We start from the raw sequence: 17,671 nt of genomic DNA, 5'->3' as shown, positions 1-17,671 counted from the left end.
CGTGACTGGCATTTTTTTCACTTTGACTGCTGAGGAGTATGGCACTGTAGCTAACATTCAGCAGCCCCAAAGCAGAGGCTCTGTCTAAAGACAAAGTCTGCATTTGACCCTCAGCTCTTAGGTGTGTGACCTTGGGTCCCAGGGGTTGGTGAAAGGAGAAATACACCGGCAATCTGAATCTTAGGTTTGCATTGTGACTCTGATGTTGACTTATTCTTTCACTTCGAGCAGATCTTTTTTACCCTCTAGCCCTCAGTTTCCCTTGTTGGGAAGGAAGGTGACCTGAAGAGATTGGTAGTTTTCAAACTTTGTCATTCTTTCTTTGACCAAAATTGTATGCAAAACTACAACATAGGAGTGGAGCTGCCCAGGGTTAGTGCTGAGGTGGGGACGTTTGGTCCTTAATGCTCTTGCACAGGCAACACCAACAACTTAGGCATGACCAAAGATTTAAGTAGGGAAACTACTGGTCCTAGGCACTGTCTTACCACAGGGCTTTTACACATACAGTTCCCCAGCCTAAAACACTGCAGCAAACTCCGCTCTGCCTTCAGGCCTTTCTTCAACGTCATCTCCTTGGAGAAGCTTTCCCTGAGCAGGCTTTCCAACACCATCTCTTATCCACCTTGGCCTTTGGTTTACTGTGTATTAATTATGTCACAGGACTTATTAATAATGATAATTATCCTTTCTGTCTTCTTGCATATCTTCACTAGAATGGGAATCCCATGTCTTGCCGTTGTATCCCACTGCTAGCCCGTAACAGGCAGAATAGAACCTTTGTGTAAATTAGAAAAAGGCAGCAAGCTTCCTTAAGACAGCTTACTATCATTTGCCAGAACTCTGTTCATAATAAACTTACAAATCTTTGGCAACTGCAGAATGAGGACTACCCTCTGGAGTTGTGCAGGACACAGCCTGTGCATGGGAACTCTGTCAATGCCCACCGCAGTATCTGGCATGCATGTAGGGGATGCTCGCTGAGTACCTGCTGGTAAATTATGTGAGGCCTCTACAGCTGTTCTCAGCAACCTTCTGAGACAGGGAAAGTTCCGGTTAAAGAGTGAATCCTCAGGCCGGGCGCGGTGGCTCAAGCCTGTAATCCTAGCACTTTGGGAGGCTGAGGCGGACGGATCACGAGGTCAGGAGATCGAGGCCATCTTGGCCAACATGGTGAAACTCCGTCTCTACTAAAAATACAAAAAATTAGCTGGGTATGGTGGCGTGTGCCTGTAGTCCCAGCTACTCGGGAGGCTGAGGCAGGAGAATTGCTTGAACCAGGAGGCGGAGGTTGCAGTGAGCCAAGATTGTGCCACTGCACTCCAGCCTGGTGCCTGGCAACAGAGTGAGACTCTGTCTCAAAAAAAAAAAAAAAAAGTGACTCCTCTCTTTTATCTTAAGCTCCTGTGAGAAGAGCTGAGGGAATGGTCTAAGACGTAGGCAGATGGGAGCTAAGGGACTGATTTCCTCATTTTCTCTCAAAGGCCATGAGACAAAAGCCATGCTGAACAACAGCGGCCCCCGGTACAAACGCAGCAAGATTGAGCGGCGCATAAACACAGACATCTTCTTCTGCATTGGGATCCTCATCCTCATGTGCCTTATTGGAGCTGTAGGTATGGGATGTTCTGGAAAGAACAAGAACACAGTAACCAATTTCTTTGGGCAAGTTTCCTCACTTGTAAAGTAGAGCTAAAAAAATGTAAAGCCTACCCTGCCTACTTCAATGGGATGCCAATGAAATGAAAAGGCAAGAGAAAATCTCCTAAAAGTAGTATGTGCTCTTTAACTATTTTTAATATCATCTGATATTTATTTGCTCAAGAAATATTTACTGAACACAGGCGCTCTCATAGCATGGGAGGAAAACAAGATGAATCAGTCATAGGACTGGTCCTCAAAGAGCTCATAGTCTAGCAAGAAGGAGAACCAAATCAGTAATGCAATCTGTTCCACTCACACTGGGCTGCACACTGGGACTGTGTTTGTTTCCCATTGCCACTGCCAAACATGAACACACAGTGATTTAGAACAACACAAATGTATTATGCTACATCTCTGGAGATCAGAAGTTCAAATCAATTTCAGCAGGTTAAAGCAGGAGTCCCTAAAACCTGGGCCAATGAGCAGTACCTCCTGCCAGATCAGCGGTGGCATTAGATTCTCACGGGAGCGCAAACCCTATGGTGAACTGCTCATGTGAGAGATCTGGATTGCACGCTCCTTATGAGAACCTAATGCCTGATGATCTGTCACTGTCTCACATCACCCCTAGATGGGACCATCTAGTTGCAAGAAAAGAAGCTCAGGGTTACCACCTATTCCACTATGGTGAGTTGTATAATTATTTCACTATATATTACAATGTAATAATAGAAATAAAGTGCACTGTAAAGGTAATGCACTTGAATCCTGAAACCATCTCCCCCTCCCCACTAACTGTGGAAAAATTGTCTTCCACAAAACCAGTCACTGGTACCAAAAAGGTTGGGGACCACTGGGTTAAAGTCAAGGTATCAGCAGTGCTGGTTCCTCCTGGAGGCTCTGAGGGAAGGATCTATTCCTTTTCTTTTTCAGTGTCTAGTGGCTGCCTGTAGTCTTTAGTTTGTGGTTCCTTCCTCCGTCTTCAGAGTGCCCCACCCCAATCACTGCCTACATTTTCCTCTCCTCATCTGCAGCAGTAGTTCTCCCTGCCTTTTACAAGACACTTGTGATTACATCATTGGGCCCACCTTTATAATTCTTGAAGAGGTAGCTTCTAGAGCTGATTCTCAAGCAGAGTAGACATTTGCCAGAGGAGGAGGGTGGCAGAGCCAAGTGTAGGGGCTGGACAGGGCAGGCCACTGTGAGCAGAAAGAGAGAGACCACCCATAGCCACAGGAAAATCACAAGCAAAGCACAGAGGCAGAAAGGAAAATCATTTTGTGCAGAGGGGCAGTTGGCTGTTGGGTGTGGCAAGAGTAAGACCAAGAATGGAGACCTTAGCAGAGCCAGCCTATGGCCCGAGTTGAGTGAGAAGCACCATGAGAGGTGGAGACAGGAGTGATCTGGAGCCCTTTAAATTGATCCTCAGAGTGTAGGTAAAGAGGGGCCTACACTCCCGCCCCATCTATAGTCTTATTCTAAGAATGGTTCTCAGGATGCTATAGGAGATCCCAAAAAGATCCAGGGACAATCAAGAGAAAAACTCATATCCTGAGTCCAGAACCACAAAGACCCCAAACCAATGAGCAGCAGTGTGCTGTTTCCTTGCCTTAGTCAGAAATGGTACCTGTTGCTGTTGTTAGAAACACAGTATCTGAAAAGCTGAGTGCTTCCTGGGGGCTCAGAGAGACTATGTGGATAGATGGATAGATGGATGAATAGATGTGTGCCACTACAGTGATGATGATGGGATTGAGTCTTGTGGGTGGCCTGGAGTTCTCAGGTGTGTCTAATAGCACTTCCCTTGAGGCTGGCTCACAGCTGTAAGGAGAGCACCTGGGGAGGGGAAGCAAGGAAACAAGCCATTGTCTCACTCCCACCCTCCCCCCAACCCATGTGGCCACCTCTGTGTCCCCAAGATGCTGCAGGAACTGCTGCTTTTGCTTCAGAACAGGGTTTTTTCAGGGCATAGCAGAGTGAAAAGGACATTTGAGATCATCTCACTGTGTCTCCAGAGAAAGAAAGTTAATGATTAAAAGGTCATAGGGCAAGATAAGGCACAGGCAAACCAGAATCTGCTTGGCAGATTCGCCAAAACAATAAAGAAATGAAGAAATATCATGGGGGAGGGTCAGAATTCTATTCTATCTGAGATAACAATTCATACACAGGACTGTGTTGGTGCCTAATTAAAGCACGGCCCTATAGAAGATGAAATCTCTCAAATTAGCACTATTCCACAGTTCTTGACCACATGTTTACTTTGATTTTGTAAAAGTGGTGTCTCTTCTTTCCTCACCCAGTATACCCTGCCCTGGCCTTCCCGACCACCCAAACACCTGTGGGGGCTCCAGGACCCCCTCAAGTCCCCTCTTCCATGCAGCCTTCTCAGGCCTTTCCCATGCTCTTGTCTTACTCCCCTAAAGGCCAGTGGTGCTTACTCTGTGCCATGTGTTTGGTCCTTAGTCATCTGCTTTATAATACTAACTTCATATAAATAGCTTTGTGTCTGTAAGTTTCCTTTCTTCTGCTAGGTATGATGACATTTGGCCCAACCTCCTGGGCGAGGAAGCATCTTTTGAGATTGCAACATCCCCTATGCCTTTTATTCTCTATAATTCTTGGAACTGAGAGCATTTTAAACATGAGGTTATTCTAACAATAACTCTATAGGGAAGGTATTATTACTATTTAACAGACAAGGACACTGAGGTTTAGTGAGCTCTTTAACAGGTGCTGGATGCACTTCACCTTACATAATCCTCAGATAATAGGTGTTGCTATCTCCTTTGCAGATAATGAAACAGAGTTCAGTATGTACCTGGTGCTGTTGCTATGGGCTCTCACAGCATTCCAGGCTCTGCTATTACACCTCTCATACCGTATGTGATTTGTCCTTTTATGTCTGGCTCCCTAATTTGGAAGAAAACTCCACAATGACAAGAACTAGTACTAACTTCTTGACTTCTTGAATTAATCAATGTTAGACAGAAAGATGAATGAGTAAACAGGGATGGATGGATGCATGGGTAAATGGGTAGGTGAGTGGGTGGATGGATATATAGATAGATAAATGGGTGAGTATATGGATGGATGGATGAACGGATAGAAAAATGGATGAATAGAAGGATGGATGGATGGATGGATGGATGGATGGATGGATGAGTAGATGGGTGGGTGGATGCAGGGATTAATGGATGGATAGATGGGTCAGTAGATGGGTAGATGGATGGATGAATGGATAGAAAAATGGAAGAACAGAAGGATGGATGGATAGATGGAAGGATATATGGATAGATGAGTAGACGGGTAGATGGATGGATAAATGGATAGATGAATAGATAGAAAAATGGATGGAAGTATAGACGGGTGAGTAGATGGGTGGATGGATGGAAGGATTGATGGATGGATAGATGGGTCAGTAGATTGGTGAATGGGTGAATGAATGGATAGATGAATGGACAGAAAAATGGATGAATGGAAGGAGGGATAGATAGATGGAAGGATGGATGGATGGATAGACGGGTGAATAGATGGGTGGGTGGATGGATAAATGGATAGATGAATGGACAGAGAAATGGATGAATGGAAGGGTGGATGGATGGGTAGATGGGTGGGTGGATGGAGGGGTTGATGGATGGATGGATGGATGGATAGATAGATGAGTAGATGGGTGAATGGATGGATGAATGGATAGATGAATAAATAGAAAAATGAAGGAAGAGAGGGAGGAAGAGAGGGAAGGAAGATGGATGCGTGTATAGAGATGGATAGATGGATGGATGGATAGATAGATGGGTGAGTAGATGGGTGGGTAGATGGAGGGATTGATGGATAGATTAATGGATAGAAAAATGAATGAATGGAAGGATGGATAGGGAGATGGGTATTAGATGGGATAAGACGGGACTAGGGGAGAGGTCTCTCAAGGCACCCCACCCATGCAAAAAAGTGTGCACCACAGAACAAAAAAGAAAAAGTATTTCTTTCTCTCCTTCCAGCTCCTTTTTAACAAGACTTAATGAAAACATAAGTAATCTTCATACCAATTTCCTCTGTGAAACAAATTTAATGCCTATCAAGGGATTGAAATGCATATGAGGAACCACTTTAGAGCTAAATGAACACATACACATACACACACACGTATACACACACAGAGCTATGTTGTATAGAAAAAGGAGGGGTCCTCCAAAGCACACCCATTTCCAGGAATTTGTCAAGGGCTAGTGTAATTGACCAATTTTAGGACTTAGTGGAGATTCAGCCTCATTCCTGGTTTCGCCTCCTCTCAGGTCACAGCATCTGGAATGGGACCTTTGAAGAACACCCTCCCTTTGACGTGCCAGAGGCCAACGGCAGCTTCCTTCCCCGTGCCCTTGGGGGCTTCTACATGTTCCTCACAATGATTATCCTGCTCCAGGTAGAAAGCCCTCCCTAACTAGAGCCCCAATAAGATATGTAACCAAAACCCCTACAACTTTGTAAAATAAAGAAAAATCAGTGCTGGCCACAAGAAAGTACAAACAGGAAGGAGAATGAGGATATGGTCATCATTTTCTTGTAGGTCTTTGAAAATATTCACATTTTGGGTGATTTAAGGACCTTGCACTCTAGATAACAACTGGAGGGAAATATTTATCAGGCTTTTCTATTTAAGAGTAAGATGACAGCAGTGACCCACATGTGTCTGTCCCTTTGTCAGAACATATAAAACGCTAATGACCTAGGAGTAAAAGAAGATAACACAGTGAGCTACAGAAAACTCTCATGCCCCTAACATTGAGAGAGAGAAACCACAAGTTAGTGTTTAACATTTGATACATTGAGAAAAAAAGAAGAACAGAACTGGCCTAATATAGGACAGGGGAAAAAAAACAGAGAGCACCTACAAAATGTGAGGCAGTAACTGATGAAGAGATGAATTTTAAAATCTTCATGGTCTCTAAGAAAATACAATCTATGAGAAGATGAGAGAAGTTGTAGTTTTACTTTTGTGGAGCTCCATCTACCATTTCTTGTAGTATTGGAGGATGTTTCATTGCCCCCTTATTGGTGAACATTTTCCATTCATTCATCTATCAGAGTAATCTATTTTAAATGTGAATTAAATCATACCCCTCCTATATACAGAATCCTCTCATGGTTTCATAACCACTCAAAGTGAAATCCAAAGTCCTCACGGTGGCTGATGAAGCCCTTAGTGATCTGGACCCTGACTCCCTCCCTCACCTCCTCTCCTAGCCCTCTCCCCACCTCACTCACCTGCAAGGACTGCTCCCTATTGCTTTCCAAACACCACCCCCACTGCCAGGCCTGTACCTGGCTTTCTCCTCTGCTCGAAACGCTCCTCCCCAGATAACCTCACAACTCACACCCTGGCTTCCTCATGTACCGGTTCAAAGGCCGTGGTTTACAAACATTCTACCCAGCCATCAATCTACCCCCTTTTCTTTTCTTTATTCTTCCTCATGCGACTTACCACCACTGATATATATTTATTTGTTTGTTCACTGTCACTGGAAGGTGAGTTCTTCAAAGCCAGGAATTATGTTCTGTTGACTCATTTCCAGGACTTAGAACAGCATCAAATGCACAGCAAGCACTTGATACATGCCAAGTACTGAATCAGTGGGGAGAAATTAACAATAGGTCTGAATACCTATAAAAGTGGGCAGCAGCCCTTGGTGGCACAGAGATCTGGCAGGAGTCAAGGGACTCTAAACAGAGATGCTAAATCTCCCTCACTCCCTCCCAGCTCAGTCACAGACAACCAACGGTGAGTGCCTACCTTGTACCATACATCCCTGGACAAAGAAGACATATCCGTTTTTCAGATTCCCCTAAGAATTCCAAGGGATGCATGAGGTCATTGACCATTAATTTCACAGTCTGTCCTGTGAGCTGACCTCAGCTTTCCATTAAATGCCTTTGCTACCTGCTAGTGAGGATCCCAAGGGAGGAAACCTGCCTGGTTTCTGACATGGTAGAAACTCATCTCTTTGCAGGTGCTGATCCCCATCTCTTTGTACGTCTCCATTGAGCTGGTGAAGCTCGGGCAAGTGTTCTTCTTGAACAATGACCTTGACCTGTATGATGAAGAGACTGATTTATCTATTCAGTGTCGAGCCCTCAACATCACGGAGGACTTGGGCCAGATCCAGTACATCTTCTCTGATAAGACGGGGACCCTGACAGAGAACAAGATGGTGTTTCGACGTTGCACCATCATGGGCAGCGAGTATTCTCACCAAGAAAATGGTACGAGAGCTCCCAAAGGCTCCATCCCTCTTTCTAAAAGGAAATACCCTGCTCTCCTAAGAAACGAGGGGATAGAAGACATTCTCCTGTCTCTCTTAGAGGCTGTGTGGCATTTCCACAAGTTTCTCCCTGTATCCCTGTGGTCTTCCTTGTCACAGATCAGGGCTGTTCCAATTACTTGTAAATTTTCATTTGTTCACAAAGGTTAGAAGTTATCCCATATGTGGTGCCCCTCCAGTTGATCTTTGTCTGGTGCTAGGCAAAGCACTTTACAAGACAAGATTTTTTATCTGTCAGCAACGGATTGGAGACATTTCCCAATCATGTGCCAGTCATACAAGGATTGGGAATTTTTCAGGCCACATTTCCTGACATCTCAGGGCAGGTCTGGGTCTAGGCACGTGGTCAGATTTAACACATCCAGAAAATGCCTTCTATTCCAACAGATCTCTTAGATTGGCACTGAGGCAAAGTTTTGATTTAGGAGATAGGGCTATAAAAGGCCTGGACTGTTACCTTTCATGGACTGAATATGACTCATAAAACTGACCTGATTCCTTCAGCCATGATCTCCCCAACTTTGCCTGCCTCCCCCACCCACACACACACTTTCTAAGAAAGGAGACTCCTAAGAGAGCAGCATTCATTCTTTTGAGTGGGAGGGATGGAGAAAGAAAAAGGTGGAGAGGATATTATAAGCAGCCTTATCCCCTTTCCTGTGGTGATTGCAGACTATTTACGTGGCAGCATCTGATCTCTTTGTAATAATAATAAAAGCTACATTACCAGTACTTAGAGCATGCTAGACATTTTAACACATTATATCATTAAATCTTCAGAGCATCCCTATGAGTTAAAAACTTAAAAAAAAAAACCCTGAGGAAGTAAAGTGGCGGGTTATGGCAAAGCTCAAAGTCACATGACTAGTAGGTAGTCCACTAAGGTTTGAATCTGTAGGACTGAGTTGTACCCTTCTTGCTCCAGTCTTGGCAGCCCAGATGCTAATTTTCCAGAGTAGCATAGGCCTTTTCCAAGCTCTTGCCCCACCCCAAATTCTAGTCTCTCCCCAACATGGTCCAGCAAAGGTAAAACTAGTACAATAACAGGACTCCTTTCTTGCAGCTAAGCGACTGGAGACCCCAAAGGAGCTGGACTCAGATGGTGAAGAGTGGACCCAGTACCAATGCCTGTCCTTCCCAGCCAGATGGGCCCAAGATTCAACAATTATGAGAGGCCAAAAAGGTGCTCAGCCTTTGAAGAGGAGCCAGAGTGCCCGGGTGCCCATCCAGGGCCACTACCGGCAAAGATCTATGGGGAACCGTGAAAGCTCACAGCCTCCTGTGGCCTTCAGCAGCTCCATAGTAAGTCCCTGAATTCCCCCTTTTAACAGCAAGTGTTCTGTGGGGAGAGATGGGAGAGGGCTTCGGAATGTGAAAAGAAAAGATTGTGCAAACCCTGAAGAGCTTTCAGAATGGTGCTCTTGATTTTGTATATAGTCCACATGTGTGTTTTGCTGGCATAGACAATTCCTGTTCATTTGAAATGTTCAATGTTTAGAAATCAGGAGATTTTATGTAAGCATATAGATTTTTTGGCTTCTCTCTTAAAAATTGAATTATAAAAATTCTCCACACTAAGCCAGCATTTCCTCATGGCAATTGACTTGAGTTGAGAGGTCCCTAACAGTTAGACTGGCCATGCCATCTTCAGCTCATCACAGCCCCTGCCCGCCTTCTCTATTTATCCCACCACTGAGGTAGGGGGCAACTGTATAATTTTAAAAACATGCATAATGGTTATGTTTTCTCCCTCTCATCCAGAACATGAGAGGGAGAAAAGAGACCCATTAGGCATGTTTGGATGAGGGGAAGGAAACATACTTATTAGGCGTGTATTTAAAATTATACACTTAGGAGAAATGAGAAATATTTGTTATGCTCATGTTTCCATAAGGGAGAAAAACAAAAGATACACCTGTAAGGCATATGTGTTTGAAAAAGAAAATGGGAGAATATACTTTTTGGTGATGATCAAAAATAAGTTTTAAATAGTTATGGAGCAAATAATATCTATGTCAAGATTACCCAGCCCATTTCTTTCCCTTAGGCTAACTGCCTAATTCCCTTTGGCCCTTATGGGCATTGCTTGTTTCTGGCTTTGGTCTGGGGCTTTCTGCATATGGTCCTTTTACATTTGATCCACTAGAACAGCCATCAGCAAACATCCAGGTAGCAAGTAAAGGAAACCATGTTCCCACCCTCAGAGACTACACAGCATTCCTTAGAAGTCAAGGCCAGACCAGGGCTTCTGGCTACTGTCCTATTCCTCTTTCCTTTGCACACACTCTTTCTCCAGGGAACATAAAAACACATCATCTGGAACCTCTGCACTTACAGAAGAGGCCACAGGGAGCCCCAGCAATCTTGAACAAGACACACATATTAACAGATGGGACCTCAAGGGCTACTATCGCTTTGTTGGAAAATTAGATTATAAAAATCTTTTTGGCCAATTTTTTTCCAGTCTTTTATTTCCCCCATGAAAACACACACACACACACACACACACACAGAGAGAGAGACACACACGCACACACACACACGCAATAACTACATATATTTAACATTTCTTACAATCATGGGACATATCGATTGTAGATGCTAGGATTTTTTTTTAACCTAACATGATAGCAAAATCATTTTCCATATTTCTACCTGGTATTCATAACCAACGACTGTGTTTTCTGACTGAGACAAACAAGAAACACTGTGAGCCTGTGTTCTGGGTCGTTACTCATCTAACTTTTGGTGAGTATAAAGTTGAGTTCCCTCTTTTGGGTTATTGTCATGCACAGAAATGCAACATTAGCAAGGATAAGACAGGAACAGTGTGTTAAGACATATGACCTTAATGAATACACAAGTGAAATGATCCATAGGTGTCTGCAGGGAGATTTTTGTATTTTTTTTCTCCTTTTTGATTTTCCCAAGAGAGATAACAACAAGGTGTGCATATTACTACATCCTTCTTAATTCTTCCCCCATGAATGTAATGCACTTCTCCAAGCTCTTTTCTTAAATATTCATAAAATGACCTTAGTGAATTCTCATGAGACACAGATTCTATGTGTCTTTGGCACCTTCAAGTTCTAGGTACCACAGGTATCCCACGTGCCTGAGAATGTCTCCTCCAAAATATGAGAGGGAGAAAAAGGAAGCTTTCCTTTGTGGATCTCAGTTGGGTCACATCAGTTCACTGGCCCCAGTTCAGCCTGACGAGTCTCAACAGCCCAGAAAAACTGCATTCCTGGACCAGCCAGTAAAACTTTGATGCAGGGCTTTTAGCCAAAGGTCAGTGAGAGGGACACATCAACCCCAGAGCTATCTCCAGATCCTGGATGTCATCATCCTGCCATGGCTGGCAGTCCCAAAGGCAAGTTCTAACTAAGTTCATTCAAGAGCAATAAGGAACTTGACGCATGGGTTAAGTCCCAATTCCTGTTGCCTGGGCAAGGGAAGATGGTGATATGTTCTTTTTGAACAGCTAAGTATACCCATGCAATCAGGTCACTTGAAAATCTGGGGTTAATGGAACAATTGTATCTTTGAGTAGTTTTGAGGAAGAGCACTGGGCTAAGAGTTAGGTAATGGACATTCTGGTTTTAGTTCTGCTACTGGCTTGCTAGGTAACATTAAGCAACATGTTAAACCTCCTTCTATGTCTCTTTCATCATCTGAAAATACTTATAATTCTCACCAAGCTGTTCTGAAGATCAAATAACATAATGTTTTGCTGACCTGCAAGATCATTCTGGCTATGAATTAGGCACATGTGGGGTCCAGTGTTTCAGGCTTTCATCTACGCTGCACCATGTACTAGCTCTGCGATTTTTGTCAGCTTACTGAAATGGAAGCCTCAACTTACCCATTGTTAAAATGAGGATAATTGTTCTGGCTTGTGAGTTTATTTTGAGGATTTACTTGATTTATTTACTTATTTATTTATTTATTTATTGAGACATAGTTTTGCTCGTGTTGCCCAGGCTGGAGTGCAGTGGTGTGATCTTGGCTCACTGCAACCTCCACCTCCCTGGTTCAAGCGATTCTCCTGTCTCAGCCTCCTGAGTAGTTGGGATTACAGGTGCTTGCCACTACACCTGGCTAATTTTTGGTATTTTTAGTAGATATGGGGTTTCACCATGTTGGCCAGGCTGGTCTTGAACTCCTGACCTCAGGTGATCCACCCGCTTCAGCCTCCCAAAGTGCTGGGATTACAGGCGTGAGTCACTGTGCCCAGCCTGAGGATTTCATTCTTAAAATTGTGTGTTCTAAGCAGACAGATACCTAATGGAAGTTTTAAATGATCTTTCTAAAGGAAAGCTGTCTGCCTTGAACAAATGTTCACATATCTGATGTCATGAAGAGAAAATGGGGAGTTTTCATAAAATACAGTTGTTGGAGTCTCTCCCCTGAGATCCTGGTGTATTTGGTCTAGGGTGAATCCTGAGCATTTATAGTTTAATTTCTGATGATTCTAGGGAGCAGCCAAGATGGGGACCCTCCATAAGCAGAACATCATCCTACGAGGAAAGAGTCTTCACTTGGCTCAAATTGGCACTTTCTACAGCTTGGGAGGCATTTGCTGAAGGGAGTGAAGTATACAGTCTTCAAGGACTCTTGTACTAACCCGTCAAATACCTCTGGCTGGTGTCAGATCCTTGAAGTTGTCCCTAGAGAGCTCCTGCAGCAGCTCCAAGTGGCTGTCTCGGTGCCCACCCCCACCCACTCCTGGCAGACTCTCTGCACTTGTCCCCTTACACCTGCCTTCTGTGCCTTCCTGCACCTGCCCATCTGGCACCCAATCTGGTCTGATCATCTCTTGGAACCACCAGTTCCTTACATTCCCTTAGTGAACTCAATCAAAATTTGCCTCTGAAACCCCCAGGGAGCATTCTACCACCTTCTAAAGAAGCCAGTTGTTAGTTTCCTTAGCTCTTTGCTCTAAACCAAAGATAAAACAAGAATCGACAAAAACAGCAACAACAGAAGCTGGGTTTTTTTTTTTCTTTTACTATGAAAAAACAAGAAACCATCAGTGATTGCCACCTAATTGCCTGCAATAAAATCTGTGGCTTTAAGATGAGGGTAATATGCTTATTAAAATGATGAGTTGAGTCCCAAGCCAATGTTTAATAGTACTGGCAGATGGAAAATGAAATGGCTTTTTTTTTCTTTCTTGTCTGTAAGCAGCCAAGATTTGAGCAGAGTCTTTGTTTAAAAACGCCACTTGCAGAATGTTTTTCAGCACCATCAGACCAAAGAATATCTTCCTAATCCTAAAATTTGTACTGAGGCCAGTTAGGTTCCTCCAGACTTCCCCACTGCTTTCCTCTGTGGACATCCCCCCCCCACCCCACCCATCTGAAGAGAATGCAACAGAGAGGAGCGAAGGAGGTGTCATTGGACCCCTGCCTCCTTTCACTAATCTTGGTCTGCCTTTCTTTCTTTGGAAAAGATTTATGCAGCACTCCCAGTCTGCTCCAAATTGGTGGGACAGCCCACATACACACACTCCCACTGTAAGGTTAGATAAGAGTCCTGATTTAATTAGCCAAGTACACAGAATCTTTCTGGAAGTTATGTGATCACACAGGGCAGGAAGCAGTGAAGCCTATCTGTATCCCCCTTGTCCTCCAGTGTCCCAAATTGGGGTGGGGGGACCCAGCCACAGTGACACTGTTCACAAGAGGTAGAAACTGCCAAGATCTGGAAAATGCCCTTCTGTCTTCACCACTGAGATTTATTTCTTTGGGCTTATGCCCCATTTGGGAAAAGTTTACCCTAACAATTCATGTGTTCCTATTTAAGTGAGCATTTACTAACATTTGACTTCCCTAGTTCTTGATTCAAACCAAATGTCATCAAGGCCACAGCCTTAGACAGGACAAAAACATCACTGCCCTAAACACTGTTAGCCTCCAGCTCCCCAGCAACTAGGAAAATCTTTCCATAATAATCATAGCCCACAGGGTTACGTAATCAAAAGGAGCCAAAGGCTGATGGTGGAAAGTAAGTGTCCCTCTATCCTCTCTTCCCACCACCTCAGGCACAACCATGATTACCAGCTCCTATGTGTCCTTCCCAAAAGTGTACAGAAACATACAAGCATGGCATACACATGAGCACATCCTTCACTGCAAGTGGAAGCATACTGTACCCACTGTTTTGGACTGTGCTTCTTTCTTCAACCTAATGAATTTTAAAGAATATTTCCTATGTGTAGACAGACAGGTAGACATTCAATAGAAAGCTGCCTCATCTTTTTTTTTAATGACTGCTAGAATTCACTGGATAGTTGAGCCATCATCTGTTTATACGTGTATTTAGTTTCTCTACAGTATTCTTAGAGCATAATTGCTAAATTGGCCAGTATGTGCCTTTTTATTTTGGTTGATTCTTCCCAAGACATTGTACCAGTTGAGACACTCACCAACAACAAACAGAAGGGTCTGCTTCCTCCTTCCTCTACCACTGTCTACATTTCTTTAGAAGAGCCTATCATGTATTGGGTTAGTCAACAAATATTGAGTAAGCATATGCTCCATGGCATATACTGTCCTAGACACTGGGGACATAAAGTCTAATAGTACATTGCTCCTGCTTTCGGGAGCTTACAGCCCAAAGAAGGGACAAAAGGAGCAACAGTGACTACAGGACAATGCTTTCTGGGCTGGGATATGTGGGTGCAGAGGTGCTATACGAGCTTAGAAGAGGTGAAGCTCTGTCATTCTGGCGCATCAAGGAAGCTTCCTAGAAAGGTTGGCACCTGGGCTGAATTTTGAAACAAGAATAAAGGTTAACCAGAGGAATAAAGATACCATCTAGTAGGGAGGGGTGGTGAGGAGTGCAGGCTGTAGGAGGAGGCAATCTGTATAAGCAGGATGGAGAATTGTGGTTCTTGGGAGTAACTGGAATGAAAGGTGCAATCCAGGGAGAGAAGGAGGAAATGGAGACATAAGAGGAACTATGCCATGAAGGATTTTCTTTCAAGCCCAGGCACCAGGTTTCCTGTTTATTTCCTATTGTGAATTCCCATAGCAACAAACTACTGTACCCAACCTGTGATAGTCACCCATCTGAACTTGAGTGAGTTATTATCATACTGAAAGAAAAATAGCAGAGTAGAGTTTGGCTTACTTTTCCCAGCCTTCATTGTGGGAACACATCCCAGTCAGAAAGGAATGGAAACAACAGGGTTGCCATGTAACATAGACCCTTGCTACTCAAACTGTGGTCCTCAGCCCAGCAGCATGAACACCACCTGGAAGTTTGTCAGAATTACCAATGCTCAGGCCCCACTCAGAGCTGCAGAATTAGAATCTGCATTTTAATGAGATACCCAGTTGACATATGTACATATGAAAGCTTGAGAAATTGTGGCATAGTGTTAAAGAGATAAGTCTTTGGCATCAGGCAGTACCAAATTTAAGTCCCAGCACATTATCTGCAATTTTGTAACCCAGGATAAGTTACTTAATGTCAATGAGCCTCATGTGCTTCATAATTAAAGTAGAATGATACTAACTATACCAATGCTCTTAGGATGATTAGATAATAGACGTGAGAGCACTTAGCCCAGTGCCTGACTTTGCTATGCATTCTCAATAAGTGTACTGTAATGATAATAATAGGACCCTTGAGGATATTGTTTGAGCTCAAAAATCACCTTCCTCAAAGATGGTTTGTATGCATTTTAGGTGTTCTACAATGGAAGGAATTCCAACTAGTTGAGTGTCTGCGTGCCACAAGGTTCTTATGTAAAAAACTGGTGGCCCCACAAATTTATATTTCTTTTTCTTCAGAGAAATAGTCTGGACAATGGCCAGCAGTGGGTGAGGAAACTCCTTTCTTTCTAAGTGCTCTAAGTGCCAAGTTTCCAAATGTTAATGGACCATATGGGAAACCAGTGGGCTGGAGGAAAAGGACCCATGAAGAGCCTTGCTCTGTGGGAACAAGTTTGTGGTGACTGGATAAAGGTTAGCTGACATCTGTTCCAAGCACCTGCAGGATGAGCCAGGGCCTTTTGTAGAGAAGGCTTTTGTTTTAATTCATTGCTACAAGATTGGATGGAAATATATTGAAGAATAGTTTTAATGAAGAGACAGCAGGAGTTAATCAGTGGTGAGGTATCATGGCATCCTAGAAAGGAGTCAGTTAACAAATGTTTTGCTTGCTTGCAGTCCACCAGGCACAAGAGACACATCAGATACAGTCTCTGCCCTCATAGCACTTATAGACCAGAGGGTAAATAAATATGGAATAAATAACTTGAAATATTTTAACTGTGTCAGCATTTGGAAATACATAATGCACAGCTTGGAGAAAAGCAGTGTGCTGTAAGAGGACGGGAGTCAGGTGGTGTGAAAACTGTCCTAGTTCTGACCCTAAATCAATGTATGATCTCAGGCAGTTTCCTCCTCTCTGACTCTCAATTTTGGCATCAGGAAAATAGGGGATTTAGCTTTGACAGCTCCAAGTTTGTTCCTCAACTTTAAGTACCTGTGGTGGTAAGATTTAACAGCATCATCTTATTCATGTGCCCTACTCCCCAAAAAGAAGCCAATTTTGTGAAAAAAGAAACTTTCCATAATCCCTTTTATTACTCTTATGGACTATCTGCTGAGCCTTAGGATTAGCTATACAAATGCATCTATTTTGTTTGAGATGCCAGACTTGACGCTGGGTGTCAAGTCTCAAAGCCCACTTCCTTCACATGCTGGATCTTGCCTGATATGGGTGTTAAGATTATGAATTCTAGAGTCAGACTAACTGAAATCAACTGAAGGAATTCATTGCACTTACTGTGTGACCTTGGGCAAGACAATCAACTTCCTTGGACATCAGTCCCCTCATCTGAAATACAGAGGTAATTGGGAGGATAATGGTACTAAACAGATAATGTTACTGCAGGGATGTAATGAGACCATGGATGTACCAGAACATAAGAAACACCACGTAAATAGGAGCTCTCGTTACTATGTTGAGAAATGGGTTTGGAGTTCCTTGAGTGGTGTTGGTGACTTGATGGCAAACACTGGATGGTCCCTGCAATCTGGTTTTAGAAGTTTGCAGAGAAACATTAATAAGAGAACATAGCTACTTAACTGTGACCACAGAAATGCAAACCTTAGACTAGCAGTTCAAGGGTGTGAGCTCTGATTCTGGCTTTACACTAACTCACTAGGTGACTTTGGTCAAATCAGCTGTCCCTATGGGTTTTCATTAAGTCAGGATTCATCTTTTCTCAGCTTGGGACTATGAGAATCTGATGAGGTTATATAAATGACATGCTCGGAAAGGCAGGAAGAGCTTCACAAATGTGAGCTCCTACTAGGAAGACTGGAGTCAGAGGCAGAGAGCATGGATAATATGTATGTGCCCTTCTCAGGTTTTCTGGAAATAATGATGCCACATAGTATGGATGGTTCACAATTGTTTTCAGGGCAATGGAAGGAAATGAAGATCTGATTCAGTTTTATTAGCACTCTTCCTTCTGATAAGCAGACTTTTTTTCTGGATGCTGTCATCTTGAGATGGTATGAACAAGTTGGAGTGTGAGTGCTGACTCTTGGAGAGCACTCAGAAAGAAGGCTGGCAGTCTTGAAGAGTATGTGCACCATTCTTGTGGGGTATGTCTGAGTTTCCTCCTCTCTGGATCTCACCTGTGCCAGCAGCCCTAGGGAGGACAGAATCAGACCTCTGCGAAT

General features: G+C 43.5%; 1 protein-coding gene across 3 annotated transcripts in view; it reads left to right on the top strand.

Moving 5' to 3' along the window:
- LOC108297298 (probable phospholipid-transporting ATPase VB) overlaps positions 1-17,671 on the top strand; it is a 232,912-nt gene that overhangs the window by 202,789 nt on the left and 12,452 nt on the right. For 2 of the 3 annotated variants that reach the window (XM_037735376.1, XM_017520013.2), the window contains 3 exons: positions 1,485-1,616; positions 5,940-6,067; positions 7,653-8,114. In XM_037735376.1, coding sequence (XP_037591304.1) covers positions 1,485-1,616; positions 5,940-6,067; positions 7,653-8,114 — 722 coding nt within the window. Of the gene's footprint in view, positions 1-1,484; positions 1,617-5,939; positions 6,068-7,652; positions 8,115-9,027; positions 9,267-17,671 lie in introns of those variants that run through there. The other variant, XM_017520014.2, reaches the window with a different exon arrangement.

Source organism: Cebus imitator, unplaced genomic scaffold, assembly GCF_001604975.1.
Source record: "Cebus imitator isolate Cc_AM_T3 unplaced genomic scaffold, Cebus_imitator-1.0 Scaffold789, whole genome shotgun sequence".
Lineage (NCBI taxonomy): Eukaryota > Metazoa > Chordata > Mammalia > Primates > Cebidae > Cebus > Cebus imitator.
Note: the sequence above shows the minus strand (reverse complement) of the source record. Positions and strands in the feature narration are given on the sequence as shown.